Source organism: Uloborus diversus, chromosome 1, assembly GCF_026930045.1.
Source record: "Uloborus diversus isolate 005 chromosome 1, Udiv.v.3.1, whole genome shotgun sequence".
In the NCBI taxonomy this organism is placed as follows: domain Eukaryota; kingdom Metazoa; phylum Arthropoda; class Arachnida; order Araneae; family Uloboridae; genus Uloborus; species Uloborus diversus.
The window spans coordinates 37117005-37140335 of NC_072731.1; the positions used below are offsets into that span (position 1 = coordinate 37117005).

Sequence of the window (23331 nt, forward strand, 5' to 3'; positions counted from 1 at the left end):
GATCTGCTAAAACTTAAAGTATGTAGTAGGAATGTATATATGTGTGAATAGAGAAAGAGAAAAAGACTAGCAATACTTTATTTTTCTGATTTTTACAAATTGATGGTATTTTAATTGCAGGTAAATCAGAAAACGATAAATCGATATCATATATATATATATATATATATTGATTTATGGTATCAATCCCAAAATAATTCTTTTTTATTTATGTCCGTAACAGTGGAAGAAATTTCATGAATAATATCTGCTTCACTTTCCTCTAAATGTCTATTTTCTATGTCATCTTCAAATACCTGTTCAGAGTTCTGTTTCTTGTGGTTTTGGTCAGCCATCTACCAGTCAACAAGGAGAAAACAAAGAAGAAAACATTTTGTCAATCTCATGTGAGGGGTGTGCTCTCGCAACTCGTAAAAGTACCCGATTTTCAATGAAACAAAGAGAGTTTCTTTAAGAAAAGTTCCTTTATGGTGAGAAAACCGGGAGAAATCAGACGCCCGATCAAGTAGAACATGCAATGAGAACAGAGATGATTAAAGACAAAAAAGTATTCCAACCGAACAACATCTGACAAAAAGTCAAATTCAAGCTGCTTTTAGCCGATATACAAAGCAGAAAAAAAAAAAAAAAAAAAAGCAAGTAGTACTGATTTATCAAGAACCGACAGCCTTTTACAGGTATTTGAAGATAACATAAAAAACAGACATTTAGAGGAAAGTGAAGCAGATATAGTTCATGAAATTTCTTCCATTGCTATGGACATAAATAAATAAATAAGAAAGAATTATTTTGTTATTGATACGATAAAACGATAAATCAATATATATAATAAAAGTGAAAAATATTGAAAAGACCACACCAAAAGCCCATAGATGCGCAACGCACCAAAACTAAAAAGTCAAGTAAATATAAAATTAAGCAAACAGAATTTCAAATATTAAACAAATTATAAATAATTAATGATGATAACATTCTCTTTTAGTTCATAGTTAAATTTTTGCTCTTTTGACCATAATTAATGAATCCTCCACGGCTGATGAGCTCTGGATTCATACTTTATCTTTTCCTATTGAATAGCTGTTTGCAATTTTCCTTTTTATCATCATCAATTATTTATAATTTGTTTAACATCTGAAATTCTGTTTGCTTAATTATATATATATATATATATATATATATATATATATATACACACACACACAATTGATATCGATTTATCGTTTTCTGATTTACCTGCAATTAAAATACCATCAATTTGTAAAAATCAGAAAAATAAAGTAGTACTAGTCTTTTTCTCTTTCTTTATACATACATTCTTATTACATCCTTTAAGTTTTAGCAGATCTAATCTGCATACTGGACACACGTTTTACGCACGAGAAAACGCATAAAATGAGCTACAAAAAAAAATTATTTTCCAGAAAACAAGAAGAGATCCCATGCTGTTTTCTTTTTCATAATGTTTTACACATAGCCAGGTACCATAGTATATAAAAGGTTTTTTTTCCTAGTGATGCTGTTTTGAGTTAATTGCGATCAAAAAAGCACAATTTTTGAAAATTTGAAAAATATCAGGACATTTTTCTCCTAAAAAAAATTAAACCTCAAACAAATTTTGTGCTATTTACTCTCCTCATAGCATAAACTTTCAGTATATGTCACATTTTTTCCGAGGGGTGGCTTTTTGGGGGGAAATAACGCAGGTTAAACTTGCGCGAAAACGGATAAAATCCATACTTTGCGACCCCTTATGTGAAGAAAGCAACAATCCCCAACCAAAATGACTATGAAGTCATCATCACTAAATACAGTACAACCAATAAATATAAACATAACCGTGAGGTGGTGTTTCTGTAAAGAGCTATAGCGCACTGAAATGCGACTTATAGAATTTTTCTAAAAAAGCGCTGCAAAACCTCAAACTTTGGGAATTTTTAACGAGCAAAAGAAAATTTTTGGAAATCTAAAAACTTCGGAATGTTCACTTCTTATGACCTACTTTGACATATAAAAAAATTAGGAAAATCAAAAATGGTCACTGCCAAAATTTCCATTTTTTGTCTGAATTTCAAAATAATGGCTCTTAATTCTCGCGGCACATGGATAATTAATTTTCTCAGCGCTGCGCCGCATGGTAGTTTTTTATTATAGGTGTTACTAATGTATTTATTACTGCGTAGCAAACAGTAAATTAAATATATTTTGCTACTTTAATAGTTGAATCAATTACCTTAATATTTTATTTACTAATAAATAACTTTATTTAGGCACTAAAATATAAAGTTCTTTAATTAATATTCCAATTTTCAAATATATTTAGTGTTCAATTGAGGGGGAATTGAATGCCAAACACCCTTCCCCCACGATTTAATTTATATCTTTTAATAATATACATTATAACTGTGTATGATTTCTGAAGTTTGACCAATATTCTGGATTTACTATTTCACGATGTCGCCAGTTCAATTTGAAATTAGGGTTATATTAATTAGCAGGCTTCAAAAAAAAAAAAAAAAAAAAAGGGAGGAGGTTCTGAACTCGTCGGATTTGTTTTTCCTTTGTACAATGTTCCATAAATACTCGAAGACTCCTGTACCCAGGGGCGTGCACAGGGAGGGGGGAGGGATACCTGTTGGCCCGGGCCCGAGCCTGGAGGGGGTCCAATATTTTTGTAACTAACGGTGAAATATAGGGGTAAACAATATGAAGAGAGACCCGGAAAAGTCATTTGTGAAGGGCTCCAAAATTTCTCTGCACGCCCCTGCCTGTACCGATAAGGAAAAGTCTTTTTTTGTTTGAAACAGCATAGTTCCTCGGCGGTCTAATGTTAATCAAGTTTAGGTTTGATGAAATTGAGGAAACTCTTCAAGTATCATACTCACATTTAAATCGATTTGTACTTTATTAACTTCGTATATCGTCTCACTTAGTTAACCGGTTTTTGTGCTTTTTTTTGTTTAGGGGCAGGGCCGATCCTAGCAGGTGTGCAGAGTGTGCACCGCACAAGGGCGGCCAAAGCAAGGGGCGGCCGCAGGCCGCATCATATAAATCTTTTAATCAAGCAAAATTCCACAAGAATTTTTCAAAAGATAACTTATAATAAATCAAATAAATGTGCTGAATTTTAAATGTTCAATTATCAAAGTAAGTGCCGATTTCCCGACAGTATAGCATAGTTTAATAAAAATAGATTGTTAGGGAACATTGTGTTGATTCATTATCCATTAATATCTACTCTTTACACACATGCGTCATTTGGTTGCAAAATTTATGACAGAACCGGTAATCAGGCATGGATACAGTGGAGGGGAGATGAGGGAAATGGCCCCCTCCTGACGCATGAAAGGGTGCCTTCTAAAAAGAGCACTCAGAGCCCAGGGCGGCCATTAATGCTTACCCCCCAAGTTTTTATAGACCTAAACAATGAAGACGTATTTTATATATTATATTTAGAGAAAGCTATACTGATTAGATCCTCTCGCAAGCATTTCAAACAACAAATTCTATTTTCAACAATCGCGGTTGCGTGGAGAGACAGTGGAAAATTGCGACTCCCCTGAGAGTCAAACATATATGAATGAACTAAAATTTTGTAATTTCTCCCTTTTACAGCATTTTTTTCGAATTAAAATCACGGATGAACTGTCCGGTTTCAGATCAGGGCTCTTGCCTCGGGTAGTAAATTTAAACGTAGCTCCAAAACGAAGATCCAAAAGGATGCCATGACCTCCTTGACGAGACTAAAGAAGGCTTAAAATGGCGTTTTTAGGACTTTAATTAAATAAAATTTTGCTGTTTGAACCACCTATCTTAAGGAACCATTTAAATCTCTGATTCACCCCTTCCACCATAACTTAATCAAACATAGCCTGAAAATGTTGGCTTTAAAATCCAAAATGTGTTTTCAGAGGACAGCCTTTCTTAATGTCATCAAAATTTGCTTAATGACATTTTTCGTATTTCTTTTTCGAAATTTTTGCGATGGAGGGCCCCGAAATCCATTCCCAAACATTACTACCAAAGATAGTCTCAATTCGCGTCTTCAGAGAGGCCCCTAATCCCACCCCCTCAGTTTTCAGTTTCAAGAAACAGTTCTTGAGGGCATACTGAAACCCCGCCCGCTCTTTGTCCCATCGTTATCAAACAATGCATAAAATACAATTTTCTAAAAAACTCTGGAGGAGAACTGCCTGGCTTATGTAACTTTTTATGGGTGGAGCATATATCCATCATTCGTCGAAGTGAGATGGACAAAAGTCTATAGTTGTGTTTTTTCAGATATTAATATCGAAAAATATCCGAAAGATCCGCCGAAACTTCCCAGTTTTGTTAACGTCGCCAAAGATAGCATAAAATTGCGCTTTTAGAAATATCCAATTGGGAGCCCCAAAACCCTTCCTTCCCAAAAATAGCCTAAAATGGATTGTAGTTCCGAAAAATATATCGGTTCGGAATATTTTTACGTTTTCCCTATCGTTTTCAAATTTAGCCAAAAATGAGTTTTTGAAACAATTGTGCCGAGAAATTACCGGAGGAAAGCCACCAGATCCCTACCGTCACCAAAGACAGCCTAAATTTGCACTTTAAACTTTAATTTTGAAAACTTTTGATAGGAGATGACTGAATCTCCCTCCCTCTAGCACCATCAACAAAGATAACCCAAAACTGCTTATTAAAAACTTCAGTTTCGGAAAATTTTTGGGAAGAGCGCCAATCTTTCCTAAGCTACTGTCACAAAATATAGCTTCGAATTGATTTCAATTTTGAAAGAATTTTAGGAGAGATTCCCTGAAGTCTCGAAAAAGTTCCTAAAATAGCAATATTTGATGTCAATTTCGAAAATTTCCCCATGCACCTTGAATATAACCGACTCTTTTCTCCTTGCAACCAAACACAACCAAAGATTACTAAAACTATTTTTCGTGCACCAATTTCGATAATTATCTGGGAGCAATCCCCCCTCCCCTGATTTCTCCTCCTCCGTCCTTTCTCTGGTGTCACCGAAGACCAGGGGCGGCATTTCACCATTTCATTTGGGGGGTCGAGTTTCTTAAATATGTATAACCTTAAAGCGAAACCAAACACACATTAGCTAACAAGAAGTTGTCATAAAATCGGTTTAATATGAATGAAATTAGTGTTTGGAAACAATTAAAATTTTGATTCATTGACTAAAAAGTTGTCATACAAAACATCTCGCTACTAAAGTTTTTATACCTTTTGGAAAAGTTATAATGCATTATTTTTGGAATTCGGAAGAGCAGGGAATCGTGTGACTAATCTATCAGTGCCCAATGTCGTACTGTTTTGCCAGTTCAGCTAAATGGAAAAAGTTTTTTTCCCCTTTGTGCTTCGAAAATATTTCTCTAACCTTCTGAGACATAAAAAAAATCTTCCTCTACTAGCTAAGCTGATTGTAATAGTTAAAAAATAATTGAAGTAACACAAAGTTATGTATGAAAACACTTTTTATATCTTGCTCCTCGAAATCACCCTGGCTACTTCAAAAACTGTGAGGGGCTTAAACTTTTTATTATTGAATAATCTAGTCCTGTCGGCGCTCTCAGCTTCAATAAGATACCATCTGCCTCCAGCTCTGTTATTCACTATTCCAGACTTATGAGTCCATAACGAGGACGAAACTGCAGTCTCTGGATGTGAAAACCATTCTGTCGGTATATTGCTTGTAATTTTTCTTGCCTCATCTATTACTTCATGCAAAATATTCAAAAATCAATGTTTGATTTCACATCATCATGTGGATTTTTGTCTTTTTTTTTTTTTTTTTTTTTGCGCCTTTTTAAAATTGGCTCGGAGGAAGAATTTTTTTGAAAAATTTCACCATTGATTGAAATATACATGTATAAAAAATCTATTTCCAGTTTCAATTGTAGATTGAACTGCGATAGTATGGTGCACAGATCAATTGTAGATTGAACTCTGGTTTGAATAGTCGAGTAGCGGATTGAAGATATAGATTTTGATAGAGTAAAGCATTTTTCAAAAACCTTTTCCCGATGCAAACAAATTTGGATAAAAAATTTTACGAAGTCATACATGCTAAAGAGCATGAGCTTTTTTTCACCATTGAAAGACTCGTTTTGCAATAATTCTTCCAGTCGTCAAATCACTGCTTTGAAGTGATAGAAAAATGTTTTTAGCGTTTTAACTCTTGAAGATTATCTTGTGTCACTCTGCGATTGAATAATTATAGAGCCCTATAAAAGGTATTTGGTTGATACGTCTTTTTTATTCAATAATCACATGCATTTTTAAGAAGTTTCTATGAAAGCATTATAATGTATTGAGCAGCTGAAACGTGTTTCTATCAGAAGAAAGCGATGAACACTCATTAAATAAATATACATTTAAAAAATGAGCGTAAAAGTGAATGTAAAATATCAAGGAATTTTCTTGTAAAACCATGCAGATACACCACTTTTCACGAGCCTCTCATATTGGACATACCATCGTTACACTGGGCACACAAGTGTGAAATATTTAGCCTATATGAGGCAATGTCTTCTTTAGTTAAAATTAACCATGGTTCTCTATCAGTTTTCTATGTTCTGATAAAGCCGAAAATACATGAATTTCTAAGTCATCATCCAAATAACGAAAAACACTTTCTAGTCTGAGAATGTGTCGAGTTTCATCAAATAGTTGCTGAGAACCAGCGAGATTCCCTTTAATGAACATTGATTTCCGACTTACATAAATTGAATTCACCCATTTTCTCTCATTCTGCTCAAAAAATTTGGGGGTGCGACCGCCCCCTCTTGACCCCCCTATTTGCCGCCCCTGCCGAAGACAGACTATAAAATGCGTTTTTACGACTAGTAAATTTTGGTATCTATTACTTTCTTCAAAGATATAAATTGTACCTAAGAAGTTTCTTACTATGAAAATTTTCTTCCTTTTTATAAGTTCATCATTTTTTTTCCTTTCTTTTTTACTTGATATAGAAATTTGAAGAACTATTTATATGGACGTCAAGGATTAGTCAAAATATGCAAATTACTCTTGAGGGGCGGCACATTAGGTCTTTGCACACGGGCGACAGACACCCTAGGATCGTCCCTGTTTAGGGGGGGGGGGTCTAACTTAGGTTCCAAATCTTTGATTTACCCTATTTGTTCTTTAGGGAAAAGTTAAGGGTAAAACAATAAATTTCCTGCAATTTCCCTCACAAACGATTAAATATAAAACCCATTGATAAACAAAGGTCATAAAACAAAGGTTTTTACTTTCTTTACCTATAGTTAAAGAAAATACTAAAAATATATATTATTAAGAGTAATGATAATGAAAATTTTGAAATAAGGATTCTCTGAAGCAAACAAAAATTCATTCTAGTGGAATTCTTAATCTTTTTCTATAGTGGGGCCATCATGTGAAGAAACATGCGACTTTTATCACGAGTTACATGACACTAATTGCGAAACATAAATTACAATTTACAATATTACAATTCTAAAATTTACAATTTTACAAATTTAAACTTAAAGCGATTTCGTTTCTTTTAGTGACTCGTGCATTTGCTTTCGGAAAGAAAACTTTGATAAAGTTGAACTAATGATGAAGACAATTTTTTTTTTTTTTGTACATACACTGCTTGACAATTGCTAAGGAACAAGTGATTTATGCAAATTTGTATTTCAACCACCTGGCCAAAGGAAATAAATTCAAGTTCAGATGGCGTGGTAGACCAAGACTCGTTATCTGTATAAAAGACAGTGCATACACGCTCAAGATTCGTACGAAAATTCACGCTGTTTGGTTTTTAACAAAAATAGTGCTGGATGTTAAAAAAGGTTTTTCTCTGAAATTCTGTTTGGTTCTTGAAATACTTAAGAGTAAAATGTCAGCAAGACATCATTTGAGTATCTACGATCGTGGACGAGCGGTTGGACGACTGGAAGCAGGTCAAAGTGTCAGCACTGTGGCTGCTGCAATGGGTGTATCAAAAAGTGCCATCTCCCGATTAAAGACGGCAGCTGAAGGTGGAAATGTTTTGCAAAAGCATGCCGGCATCGTGGTAGGAGCACCACACCTTCAGAGGATCGCTATATGTCGTCTGAAGGTGTCTGAAGGTATATGTCGTCTGTGAATTCTGTTCCTCGTCGTGAAAAGGAACAGAAATTTCACTCTTGGACAGATTGCTGCAAATCTAACAACCGCTACCGGTACACATGTTTCTGCAATAAGAACCATCTCACGGCGAGTAAATAATGTCGGTTTGTATGCACGGAAGCCGGTACGTTGCATCCAAGTTCAACCACCCCATCGTCGAGAGAGATTACGCTGGTGTAAGGAACATGTTGGTGGGATCATCAAAATTGGTCTAGCGTGATGTTCTCTGACGAATCTCGTTTCAGTGTGACAAGTGATTCTAGTAACCAACTACTGTGGAGAGAGCGTAGAACACGTTATGTACAAAAATTTGTTTGCGAACGTGATCGGTACGGCCCAGGCGTCATGGTGTGGGCAGGCATCATGCACCATGGCAGAACACCGCTTCACATTTTTGAATAAGAAAGGGATACGTCGAAAATGTATTGCAGAGATGTTATGCTTGACCATGTTCGTCTTTTTAGGGGGGCTGTAGATCCAGACTTTCTCTTTACGGACGATGATACGCTGCCACACTGGAGCATTGAAGTGTCAGACACACTGCAAAGTGAAAACATTCTCCTTATGCAGTGGCCTACTTACTTTCCCGACTTAAATCCAATTGAATTTGCCTGTGAGGTTCTTGGCAGACGTGTTGTGTGAAGAACCGTCCCTCTCAGAACAGTACAAGAACTCAAATCTGCATTGAGAGAGGAGTGGGAAAACATCCCACAAGCACTCCTCAATAATTAATGGGGAGTAGGGAAAACAGATGCAAAATGTGCATCAGTGTCCCTGGTAATCATACATCATATTAAGGTACTCATGTCTCCATCATTCTGCTGCATCATCTAGCTCATTTTTTTGTGGCTATATGAAAATCAGCTAAGTAGGATTATTTTTTTATTTTTAAGTTTTTACTTCATTGATGCAGTAATATCTGTATTATTTTGTACTTATAATAAAGGCACATCCTCCCTACTAACTATATATTTCGTTCTGTTTCTTTAACCATTATCTATTCTTAACTATTCCAAAAAACGTAATTGTTCCTTAGCAATGTCAAGCAGTGTAGTTACGCATTTGAAAAAGCCTTTCTTCACAGTCGTCGGAATTCTCCGAGACGCTCACCGTGTTATTTACACCACTAAAAAAAGCAAAAAATAAACTACTTTTAAATAAAAAAAAAACCGACTTCAAAAAATACCCAGGAAGTAAAAAGCAAATAAATTACTTTTAAATAAAAAAAAAACCGCCTTCAAAAAATACCCAGGAACTAAAAAGCAAAAAATAACTGTATACACTTACATTCTATTTCCTAGCCAAACATAGAAATGAAATTTATTTTACAATTCCAGTACAAAAATCAACTAAACTAAAGACAGATTTAAATTACTATGCGATGAATTATTTTAAATACCTAACTAATTATATACGATCTCTTAGTTTTTAATAACCTTTTGAAGTCGGGACCTCCTATAAACCACTACATAACGTAACTGACAACCCACTGAATCCTGAATTAAACACTAATTTAACTATACGCGAAATTAGTCTTTAAAACTAAACTTACTACTTTTAAAACTAAAACTACTTTTTGGGAGTGCTCTTTGAACTCTTGTGACTTCCGATCGGGGCACCCCTGAGTGGCCGTTTTTTTGTGATTTTTTGGTATAATTTGCTCTGAGTTTTTTTCTCCTTTGCCCCTCTCCCTGGAAAAAATTGACATGTCGGGAAGGCACTCCTCCCAAAAATTCTAATTTGAAATTTTTTGATCGCATGATTTTTTTTTAGTCTGCCATGTTAAGTCAGCTCTCACTTCGTTTTTGAGCAAGAAAACGTAAAGCCCATCTTTTAAGCAACTTACATTTTTCTGATTTTCAATTTTCATTAGATTGAACAATGCAAAGTTGATTAATATCTTGCGCAACGCAAAACTTACAACAAAACATTTGTGCTTTGGGAATGGTTAAAGTTTCCTGCAAAAAATAATGACTTAGAGAGATGCTTTTTATTGAAGAAGTTTTCTGATAGTTCCCCCCCCCCCCCCGCAAAGAAAACCCTTCATTCACATACATCTCGGTGACCTTGTCAAATGTTTGGAAAAAGTTGTGATATCAATCAATATTTCACTGCAGTCCCCAACAATACGTCTCGACTGTGTGAACCGAAGTTATCTCTTTTTTTCTTTCATTATAAAACGAAATAAAAGAATAAAACCATAACCAAGGAAAAACTCAGAAAGGAATAAAGTAAAAAGATTACTTATAAATGAAAGCTACGTTTGTAAAAGTTTTATAATTCTACTTCGGAACCGGTATGGATTATCCTTATTTAATAACTTGTTCCTCTATCGCATTGGGAGAATCCTTCCAAGGCATTTTTGAAAGAGAAATAGGGATTGTTATTACAGGAATACATTTTTAAATCTTGAATTTTTTTTTTTTTTTTTCCAAGTTAAATGTCAAAAATGTAACGAAATTTCTCTCAAATCGCCACTAGGTAGCGCTTTAATGACTAGAAAATCCTCGGTCGTTTCGATAACAGCGACGAGGCTATGCTGGGGTAGTGCAAAGAGATTGCTCATGAATCTTACGTAAAGTATGTACACGCTCAAATTCGTGAGAGGTAATGTTATTACGCTCTTGTGCTAGTGAACTTGATATCTATTAAATCTGTTTTTAGTGCTAAACATACGTTCAAGTAATTGACTTGTGAGTACATTTTTATCCGAAAAATTAGACTATGTGAGTCATGTAGAAAATCGGACGATCTCTGAAGTGGAATTCGATTTTAAAGAGATTAAATGACAAGTAACGTGTGTAAACCATCACCTCAACGTCATCGGTAGGAGCCGGATACGCATATTACTTTTAAACATTACAGCAGTGGATTATTTTGGATATTAAACAGATCTTAGTGTCCCAAAGGAAGTACTTGCTGTGTAGATTCGTGTCGAAATTAAGTTAAGATTGACTTAAGTTATTTTGTTTACCAATGTTCTGACAGCTGCATTTTATTCAGATCTAGAGTGTTTCGAAGTGTAAAATCGTTATTTTTGTGGATTTGCTCGATTTTAGGGGCAAGAAAATAGCTAATGTTACACAACAGCGTTGTGACGCGCTGTTTTTGTTGACAGGCTATCAAAAGTCTATAGTAGTGTGGTCGCAGCGACTGATCTGAAATTTACCAATGTTAACTGCAATGCCAATGGTTGGTGGATATTATGGGCCCAATGGAAATGAACTCTATGCTCCTGGTCCTGATGGATACGGAGAATATTGTTACGGAGTTCAAGATATGTGTAACCATATGCCTTGCACTTTCCATGGTGAGTACTGTGTCGTGTTTCTTAAACTTCTGGGTGAGGGGCGGCGTGGGCGTTTTCCCGGAATTTCAAAGGTTCTTGACATTCAAAAAGGCGCTTTGTTATGACTGTTCTCTGACGGATCACTTTGTTGTTTATACTGAGTTTTAAAAGTGAAAATGTCAACTGATGCTTCAAAGAGATTATTTTGTTTTGAGCTTCCGATGATTTTAGATTTTTTTCTTTCTGATTCTTATTGATTCATTTCCTCTTTTTATTAAGACTGTGAAGTGATTTATTATGATGCTCTGCAGTTCAGTTGACAGAAAAAAAAATCAATTTAAAAGGAACTACATTAATTAGAACTACATATTTGTAACACACTGAATTCTTTAATTCATTTAAAAATCACTGAAAGTGACTTTTGGTTGATATTGTTTTACAGAGGCAAAATTTTCCAGGGCAGAGGGTCCAAAGAACACATGCTCAATGGATATATTATATCAAACAAGCAAAAACCAGGTCCATGTACTTATAAATATACTAATATCTCAAAGCCTGGAGGTCGATTTTCCTCTCAAGACCCCACTAAATGATGGGCCTGGTTTTGCCTTTCATATATAACATACTAAACTGATTCAGTTATCATGATTTAAATTTTAAAAATAAATTATTAATATTAAGGCCTGTCATTTACGGGAGTTTGTTGCTACCCTTTTCCGGGTCTTTGAAAAATTAATGTTTAATTTCAGATCTGTGGGATGGTTTTTGTTGCTTTTCTTTTCAAATTTATGATGAGTATACACCCTTTGTCCCCCACCCCACCTCTGGAAAAATAAGAATTGACAGGCCTGACAATGCAGTAAAATTGCATTATAGGGAATATCGCAACAAACCAAATACCCATCTCAGCAAAATAGATATACAGTCCTATTTTAATTGTGCTATTAAAACTTTGAATTCTGTTACAACGAACAAAACTTACGATACCTTGAATTTTGTTGTAATCGTAATGGGATTTAACCTTCTTTACTTACACAAGTGTCAAAACAAGGCAAAATGCCGAAAAAAAATCATAAGTCTTGCTGTTGTAGGTATTCCTATTTCTCATAAGCTCAAGTCAACAATCAACCTTTTTTAAACACTGACTCATTCTTGATAACAAAGGCATTTTAACTGTTATTATGGATTCTTTTGATCAAATTTTTTCCCGGTGAGTAATCGAATACTCACTGAAAGTCACTGGCTTAACATTTTGTTCACATAGAAAAAGTCTCTACTCGAATATTTAAGACAAGGAAAAGAAATTCACTTTGTATTTTAACAATTAGTTATGATTCAGTCAATTTGTTATTATACACGTTTTTCTTCACAATGTTTCTACAACAAATATTTCTCTTTAATTTGTAAGTCATGGCTTTGTGAACATCCTTAAACATTCCGAGTTTTTACAATTTGATTGCGCCCATATGCAAAGTTGAAAGGGAGAGCTCAAATATTTAACCCATGGTTTAGCTGTATATTTTCTATGTGGAAACCGATTTCAGGGCAGATTAGAGTCCATAAAATTTGACAAATTTAGGTAATAACTTATTCATTAACCGTTTAACCGCCGAACTATTGACGGATGATCAAATTTGAGTAATTTTTTGAAATTATGTCTATTTATGTCTAGTAAATACAGAAATAAAATAAAATTTCCAGAAAAAAATTTTTTACTGTGATTTTCAGTATGTTCCATTTTTGGAACATTGGCGTTTTGCATGAAGTTTTTTTTTCAGAGAATTTTTTTAAACTAAGAGGTTTTGAATGCGGTTTTTATCTTAGCATACTTTATTGCGGAAAAAATAATATTTTAAATTGCATTTGTGTACATATCAGAATTCAGAAAATCCAATACTGAAATATCTAATGCCCATCATATGAAAGGAAGCGTTGCTGATGAAGTCGTTTGTCGCAATGGAAACATTTCTTAGTCTTATTTTTTTGCACACCACGCAACGTCCTTGGGATGCAGATACAATATAATGTCCGTCATTCTTGATTGTTTATGTAAATGACAACGAGGCCCTGGAGGACTTTCCACTCGTACTTTTCTTCTTAGGAGGTGAGTTGTTATTTCTCTTCGGAACTCTAAATGCTTCATCTTGACTTCGTGTAAATCACAATGAAGTAACCAACTAGCTATAACTGAAATATTCAGCGCATTACTAAAAAGATTCCACCACCATTTTTTACTCCTCAAATGAGGTCTGTAGCTCCCTAAAAGTTTATCCAAGACGTCCACACCCCCCATTCCTTCATTGTATCTCTTGATAAGATGAGGTTGTGGCACATCTATCTTGCATTTCTGCGCATTTGAGTAACATTTTACAGATGCAAGTGGCTCATGTGTATAACAATTAGATGCTACTGTAACCACTGCATTATCTTTCCAGCTGCACATGTACACTGATCCATCAGATCGATAGTCAAAATTTCCGCGATCTTCTTTAGAAAGGGCTTTTTTGGATTTCCGTGGACAATGGCCAGTTCGGTTTTCACGAATTGTTCCTGTTGCTCGTACACTTTTTTTTTGATAGCTGAGAAATTAAGTCATATGATGTAAAAAAGTTATCAAAGTATACTTCATGCTTAGACGTGTCAGTCAAAACTGATAATAGATCATTTACAACTCTGGATCCTAATTGCACATCAGGGGATCCTTCTTTTTTGCCTGAATAAATCTCCATGGAATATGGGTATCCACTTGAAGAGCACAGCATCCAAATTTTGAAGCCGAATCTTATTGGTTTTCATCTAATAAACATTTTACATGAATGCCGACCGTAGTAGGGAACCATAGATTCATCTATGCTTAAATTTTTCATGAAATACACCAAATTGTTGAGGGTTTTTACACAATTCTTCGTAAATAAGGAAAACTTTTCTTAGTTTGTCATTTTGTTTTAATTCATGGTTGTCCATCAAATGAAAGTTGTTTTTTATTTTTCGAAAACGATTTTGAGGCATAACTGTTAGTACAATTGGCACAGATGTATCTTCTGCACTGCTCCAATAAATATCTTCAGAAGGAACAGAATGGTACCCACTCAATAGCAACAAACCAAAAAATTGTAGGATTTCATCTCTGTCAACATCTATTCTTCCTCAGTGATATTGCCTAGTTCATCAGGGGGTAATTGGCATATATCTACATCTGAAATACCCGAATCTGACAATGTCTCTAAATAAGCCACAGCTTGTTCTACAGTAAGAAATCTTGTAGACATTTTTTAACATTTATGAACAGTTGGTATACGTCAAACAGAATTTCGTTTCGCCCGAAAACAAAGCTAGCGAATTATTGAACTGCATTTAAAATATGAAGAATAAAACTCTCACTAATATTATTTTTTATTATTACATGACAATGCAGCTGTCCGAGCAGGTGTGGATTCGGAGCCATATAGTCCGTCAAACAGAAGACTGTTATTATTTTCTTTGCTAACGAAACTTCTTATCCTTTCAAAATATAAACTTACTTGGTTTTGCCAACATCTACATCAGAGTACATTTAAAATGAGAAAAAAAAAAAAGAAACATATATTACGAAAAAATGAAATTTCCCCTTAGAAGTCGAACGATTTACTTCTTGGAAATTTGACTCCCTAAAAGCGCCAATGTTCCAAAATTGGAACATGCTATTTTGAAGGGGTACACCTTTTGGAAATATCATTATACATTTCTACAAGCATTTTAAAATCATACATTGAAGTATTTTTCACAACTATAATAAATATCATCACATTTTCTGAAAAAACCAATTTTTGATAAATTTTATAAAAAGTTGCAAAAAGCTAAAAAAACACTCATCTTTGAAAAATCGCAATAAATAATTGAAAACATATAAACAATCAAGCAGGAAATCAAAAAATACTTTGAAATAAGACTAAACTGTGTTAAAAAAAACTTGTTTAGTTTAACGTTATTTCTTGGGAAAATTTTCACTTAAATATGATGTTCCATTTTTGGAACATTGGCGGGTAAACGGTTAATGACTGGAGAAGAAATGTTTGTACATTTTTGCAAAGCAAAAAGTACTAAAAGCAAGAAAGTTCTAATTTCAAAGGGGGGGTCAAGCCCCCTTGCCCCCCTATATGGGCACCCTTGATTTGATAGCCTCTTCCCAGAATTTTTTCGGGAGGGGGGGGGGGAGCATATGGTTTTTGAAACTCAGTGCAAATTATATTGAAAAACAGCAAAAACCACACCCACTTGTGTGTAAATACAGGCCTGTCAGAGAATCAGAAGGGTGCAACTGCCACCCCTGGTTTTGAGAATTCAAATAATTTGCATAAATGTGGGTGTGAATTTTGTTATTTTTCAAATTAGAGATAGGCAATGTCGTTCTTTTTAATAATCTGTTTATCAGAGGATCGTTCATTTTCTAACTCATACTTGTACATTGAACCAGGCCTGTGTCCAGGATTTCATAAAGGGAGGGGTTTTGGTTTCAATGTCACATCATTCTTGCCTGTTTGTCAGGAAAGTACAACAGGTGAGTGTTGGAGGGGGGGGGGGCTGGGTCTAAATAGCCTTGATTTTAAGTAATATTACAAATTCTATTATTGCATTTTATATTACATGGAAGGACCGTTATGAACATCACCTCCCAGAAGGTAAATTCTGGCTGTGCTAGTACCCTTAGTATTTATTCATTTTACTGCTTGTTTAGATTCAAAGCTTATTATATATTTACTGAGTGGTATATTGCAACAAGTACAAAAACAATTCCTCTAACTTTTTTGCAACATACATTTTCGGATTTTATATTCTAAGATAATGCTCAGCAAACTAAATAGGAAGGGGTTCGTTCCAAATGTGAACTACTCTTCTCAAATACCCAAGTCATCATAACCTCCTTTTAAGAAGCGATATTAAGAGTAGTGAATGCATAGGCAGATTTCGGACTGAGTTTCTGGGGGGGGGGGGGGAGGGGAGCAGATTTTTCTTTTTGAACAACATTTTTAAATGTCCCGCCCCTTCCTGTGTTGTTTTTCTTTTCTTGTGATGCATGTAAGGCCATGCTTTACTCTTTTGTACGTCACGTTTTATTAATGTGTTTTGCATGCTGTCCTTTTTATGGAGACTGGTATCAAGAAAGTGAGTTTTAGAGGGTCCAAGGGTTTCTCTTCCAAAGGAAATTCTGTAAAATAGGTATAAAATTCTGCATTTATAAGCCGAAAAGGGGAAATTGGATAGATTAGAATCTCGGGGGGGGGGGGGGGGGGGGGGGAATAGACTAATATGCTTTAAATGTGCTTTGTAATGTAAGTTGAATTAATAATTTAGAAGAAATGGTGTACTATTTAGAAAATAGGTAACAAGAGAGTAACATGCTGCCCATTTGAACAATTCATAATTTATACATTTTAGAGACGTACCGAGTACTCGGTAATTACTCGGCCTACTCGGCCAAATTCTGATCAGATACTCGGCCAATACCGAGTAGTTGCAAAAAATTGAATATTGTCCTAGACAGATACTAAAATGTATAAAAAAAAAGAGCAAGCATTATATTCTGCAATCATTTACAATTAAAATTTATAAATCAAATTTAAAATTTTGAGAATAATGAAGTTTGTAATGCTTCATATTAATTATTCATGTATGAATAAATCTTTATTTTAATGTCTGCAAAGTTAATAAAACTTATTTATTAAAAATTATGCAAAAAAGGTAAGTATAGAAAATATGGAATATTTATATTAAAAATGGATTTTTGCTACAAGCAAAAATTAGTTATAAAAAATATAAAAATACCTTTGTTTAAAAAATAAAAGAAAATAAAACAACGTTAAAAGCACAGTGCAGGAAGACTGCAGACACTTGTTTTGCGTTACAAGGAATTCCTTTTTCAATGCACAAAATGGAAGCTCTTGGATTTAAAGCCATCCAACAAAAGTATGACTTTTTTGTCGAATGTCTTTACATTCTTTAGCTCACATGTTATGCACTGAAAAAAACGTTCCTTGTAACGGGGGAGGAGAGGGGGGCAGAAACACGTGTGTGCAGTGTTCCTGCACATTTGTTTTATCTGCTTTTAAAAATTTATGTTTGGCGGAGAACTATAATTGATTGGTATACAGTGAAACCCCTCCTAACGGACACCCCTCTTATGCGGACAATTTTTAATTCCCCAGTTCCAATGCAAATAACATTATTAAACCCCTGTCCTGCGGACACCCCTCTAGTGCGGACAAAAAAAAATTTTAATTTCAAAAATAATGTCTTTGTACAATTTTTGACACAAAATTTTTTAAATAATGCGTAGTTAAATTTCAGCAGGAATTTAGTTTTAAAAACTATTATATGGACAAGGAGGTCTAAACTACTATTCCAATAACTTCAAAATTCATCACATGTGCGTAGTGATGTAAAATACCCGGGTATTTATTTTTAGGGGTAAATACCCAGGGTATGTACCCGGGTAAATACCCAAAATGGGTAAATACCCGGGTATTTATTTCAAAAATTTATATTCATCTAAAATACTTTTCTGTATGTATTCCATTATGTATATATACAACCAACCATATACAGAACAATAAATTTTTGCCCAAAAATTGTATTTTGATCACATATTTAAAGAATTATTGTGTGAAACAGCTTAGCAATCTAATATGATATTCACATTAAATGTGTTGGATATGCCTAATCAATGTTGATAGCCAAATTTCAGATATAAAAAGCCATTCTACAAAAAAAAAAAAGCTTAACTGGTTACAAAAAAAAAGCAAACATCAATTTTTTAAGGTCCTATTCTTTTATAACCCAGTAATATGTCCCTGCATGACATCAAAATGTAACGAAATGCCGCTCAATTTATTATTACAATTTATTTACCTATATCTTATGCAGAAATTTCCTCCAAACTTAGTTCAATTGTTCAGGTGTATTCTGTATCACACACACATATATATACACACACACACATAATATACATAAACATTTAAAATTCATTTAAAATTTTTAATCTTTTATTTTAGGGTTTATGTTTAAAAAAGATAATAGTCACCTTTTAATACTACCTAAACATTTTTTGCAAAATGCGCAATTACTAGGGGATTTACCCTGCCTTCGGATAAATACCCCAAAAAATATTTACCTTCCCACCCTACAGGGGAGCAAATGCAAATGAGCAAGGCAACAGAAAAGAAAATTTTGCTTTTTTTTTTTTTGTTTATTAATGTGAAAACTGTTTCTATATTTTCCATGATATCACTTAAATATCAATAAAATAAATAACACCATAGTTTCTTAATAACTTCTCAGTTTATTCTTCCAAACATCCCTCATGCTTCCTTTTTTTTTTCATTTTGGATATGACTAACCTAGATTGTGATTTTGAAATCCTGAAGTTCATAATGAATTGCTTATACTTCTCCAATTATGACATTGAAAAGAAAGGTTCTTTGGTTCACGATATGTTTCTTTCATGATTTCATCAAGTCTTCCAATAAAAAATATTATAAACTGTGTAATACATATGCATATATCAGTTTTACCAATTATTTCATATTTAGATTTAAAAGAAAAATTCTCATTCGCTTTTTTGCAGTTTTTTATTAAATACCCAGTTTTTGGGTATTTACCCAGGCCTTGGGTAAATACCCGGGTAAATACCCAAAAAATATTTACCTACCCGCTGGGTATTTACCTGATCCACATCACTACATGTGCGTCGGTGGTTCTTCTTTAAACATAATTGGTACTTGGTAACTCGGCCGAGTAGTGAAAGGCCGAGTACTCGGTAACTCGGTACTCGGCCGAGTAGTGAAAGGCCAAGTACTCGGTACTCGGCTACTCGGCCGAAGTGCTACTCGGTACGTCTCTAATACATTTGATGAGAAATGACATTTAAGCACACTTTTCTTAGGAGTTTCAATGACTTATCTAATTTTTTTCAAGGATTCTAGAACATTTAATTAATTGATGCACCTCATTTGTACTTTACAGTCTCTAATTGAGTACTAGATCGTATAGTTTACAGTATTGTTCAAAATTTGTAAGAAACAGCTATTTTAAGTTTAAAAGAAAAAATAAACTATCGATTTCTCATTGCAACAACCTTTTTTCATCGATTTCTCATTGCAACAACCTTTTTTCAATTACAAGTATTGCAGAAAACGAAAAGGAATAGTTGCAATTTTTTTTCTGGCTAAACAGATTAAAAAATATGCAGTAGAAGTAAGATAAAAGCAAGCTACACAAACGATTACTATAATCGGGATCAGTCCTGTTCCAAGCTGATTGGCGCTGTCATGCAAAAGTCTTTTGAGCACCTTCATGCACTAACCTTCGAGCAAAATATAATTAACACCTGGGGAGAGGTTTTTTGAAAAATGTAATTTGGAATAAAATAAGTTTGGCATTTAATTTATCAAAAGCAAAACAAAAACAACCTTTTTTTTTTAATTTTGGAACACTGTGTACGTTTTTAATTCTTATATCAAAGTTATTTCGAGTAAGGGCGGATTTTAAGAGCGGGGGAATCAAAATTAACTTTTGGAATCTGTCTTTTTCTCTTGGAAACCTTGGATTGAGCTTCTGTTAAAAAAGAGATGCCCAATTTCAGAAAATCAAAGCATTTTACCTCCACAATTGCAAAAAAAAAAAAAAAAAAATAAATAAATAAAAATCTTGAAATTTGATCGAAATAATTATTGCTTATTTTAGTGTAACAAGTGTACTTCAACAAAAGAAAAAGGGGAGGGGCTATGGAAATGGCTATTATGCAGTTTAAATTTCCAATATTTTATATACTGTTCAGAAAGCTAGATTTCTATTTCTGGACTTATTGGTCAATATTTAGTTTATTTCTGAAGTAAATGTTGAAAATTGTGAAAAACCCACTTTGCCGAGATAGTAGGTTTTCAAGTATGCCCGCCCGGAAAAACAAACGGGAGGGGGGGGGGTCATTTTGGGCTGGGCCTGGTTTGGCAAATCCTGCCTTTAATATGCTAATGTGTTTTTGAAAAAGAAAATTTTTTAAATATCAAAGTTGACAATGCTCTAAATATCTCTGTAACCTCTTATTGATAAATAAAATTATTCAGAGTTTTATGCTTGTCAAAACATGACAACCGAGTACTGAGTAGATTTTAAAATTGAAGTAGAGGATATTCCCTTTTAAAATCTGAAACTGAAATCATTTCCAGTAAAATCAAAAATTCTAAAACTGAAGTTGGCAGTGTATTTCATTATTTCTACCAACTTGTGTTAGGTTTTTTTTTTTTTTTTGGTTTATTGACAACATACATTTCAAGTTTGTGTACTTGGTCACACAGGACCCGTTTATGAACTCACGTCCAATATGATAGATAGCACAATACAGGCACCTAGTGTAGGACAGAGTTAGCAGCACAGAGAAGGAAGTTACAACCAGGGCAACGGGTGGGAATCGAACCCACCACCTGGGGATTACGACAATGACACTCCAACCAACTGGGCTACCAAGGCTCCAGTGTTATTCAGTTACCTTTTCAAGACTTCAATGCTGTGAAAATTCTGAGGAAAAGCCCACTTTCTCCTAACACCAAGGAAGATTGTATAAAATTGCCATTTTTGGAATTTAAATATCAAAAATATATACTTGAAGAAGGTTCCTGTATTTCACTCAAGGGAGGGGGCAATCACCACCATAGCCCCTCCCTCGTATACGACCTTGAGGATACCTCATTTTCAAAATTTCACATCAAAAAATAAAGGTGAAAAATAATCCGAATTATTATGACACAAAATCAAATGTAAAATGAATGAATAATTGAAGTGAAATTGAGAGTCCAGCACACTTTTTAAATTGCTGTTAATATAAAATTGTTTAATTGATTTTCAATTTTCAATTCATAACTATGTTAAATGGGGTAATATAAAATTGGAAAGATAAAAAACTATTTTATTGATGTGTGTTTTTATGTTTTTTTTTAGTGCTGATGCATATTTCTGAGTTTTTAAGCACAAACAAAAATTCAGACTGTTGACTGGAAAAGTATATGAGTGACTAAATACTTTCCCATTTTCTCATTTCAAGAAAACAAATCATCAAAAAATGTTTTATTTTTGAAATATGAAAGAATTTTGCAAGTTTTGCACTCTAGAGTCTGCAACATAAGTTTTATCAACTTTCTGATTAAATATTGAATATCTCTACAAATACTTGTACAAATTCGAAACAGCCACCTTTAATTTCATGATTTTAACATTTGACTTAAGATATTTACAAAAAAAAAAAAAAAAAAAGTCATGTATGGCTTTTGTTGCGACACTATTTGGACAAAATAATGTGAAATGACCCATGAGCTTAATGGGTGTTTAATGTTGATTAATTGAACAACGATGTTCACAGTGCTGCCGAGAGCCAAGGTGGGCCCCTTGTCAGTTTGGTCGCCGGGCCCCCTCCCCCCTTATGTCACTTCGATCCCTATAAACTAGGGGCCCTATCCGGGCCCCTAGTTTACTACTGGGCTGATATGGCCTCTCCTCGACCCTAAATATTTATCAAAGAAAGCTTGCAGCATTTTTTAATTGCACTCAAATAACATCTATTCATTTTTTCCCAAAGAAAATTTGGGGTTTCTTTCTTTTTTTTTTGTTCCAAGATACAGTGTTTTCTTTTTTGTTTTGCGGAAAGCTAAAAAGAGTAGAAACGTAACCATCAACTTTGAAAACAATTTAGTAATATTTTCCCTCCAGTTTTTCTAATTTTTAACAAACTTCGAAAGGGTATTAATTGGGGGTCAAACAAAAGGGTATAATATGGTAATTGTGCTGGAAGTAGTTTAATTATTTCATTTCTTACTTACTACTGTGAATAATACTACACACTCAAAGCAAACTTATTCAAATAATAAATAGTTTCCATTACACTTGTTGTTCTGTGAACGTTCATGTTATTGTGGTTGGCATGCATTTTAAATTCTGGAAGTCAAAAGAAAACCTCATTAACGATGTTGAGACGCTTTTAATGTTAAATGTGAGTAAGATTTTTTTTTCAGCTGCAGTAGGGGTTGCTAATGATGATGATTGGGTTGACTTGGGTTGTATTTAACCTTGTGATGAATTCTTGAGAAATCTGTTCTTTCGTTTTCAAGTAAGGGGAGGTGGGGCACGTTGGCCCGCTTTTTTACTTATTTTTTATTTCATCAAAAAATTTAATGAGCAATTCAATTTTCTACAATAAGTTTCACTAAACACTTCTCAACATTACATATTTTTTTGGAAGTGTTGAATTAATAAACTTTTTTATGTTAATTTCTTAACGGAGCCTTGTAAAGTGCACCACCATCCCCCACGGGTGGGGTACGTTGGACTGTATACAATTTTTAGTGATAAGTACTGTATCAAACAGTGTAACTACCTTATTCTCTTTTCTGTGTAGAGTAAAAAATATAAAGTTTAAAGATCAATATAACATAATTAATTGATTTTAAGTTATAAATCATCTTTAATTAAAAGCAACAATAAGCATTCACCATTAACACACAATTATCTTTTAAAAGATCAAAAGAAAATTCAATTATTGAATTTTCTTGAAACAATTGATTCAGACTAAAGATTTGTTTAATGATATCTGGGAATATAAAAGTGCTACTTCCATAGCTTTGAAAGAAGCACTTTTATTGGGCTGGGTTTTGGAAAGATAAGTCATATGTTAATGGTTAATGCAAAGTTACATCCATATTTTTTGCTAGGGGAAAAAAGCTCTTTTTTTTACTTCCTTGCATTGCATGAAACAACTCCGAAAAGAAAAGAATCCTGCTATACTAATACCATATACAGTACAGTAAAACCCCTCCTAATGGACACTCCTCTTATGCGGACAATTTTTAATTCCCCAGTTCGAATGCAAATAACATTATTAAACCCCT

General features: G+C 33.9%; 1 protein-coding gene across 1 annotated transcript in view; it reads left to right on the plus strand.

The window, feature by feature from the left end:
* Positions 1 to 10713: 10713 nt before the first annotated feature.
* The window catches only part of LOC129229373 (fibronectin type-III domain-containing protein 3A-like), a 208298-nt gene continuing 195680 nt past the window's right edge, over positions 10714 to 23331 (plus strand). The window contains exon 1 of the mRNA XM_054863668.1: positions 10714 to 11443. Coding sequence (XP_054719643.1) covers positions 11305 to 11443 — 139 coding nt within the window. The 5' untranslated portion in view covers positions 10714 to 11304. The remainder of the gene's footprint in view (positions 11444 to 23331) is intronic.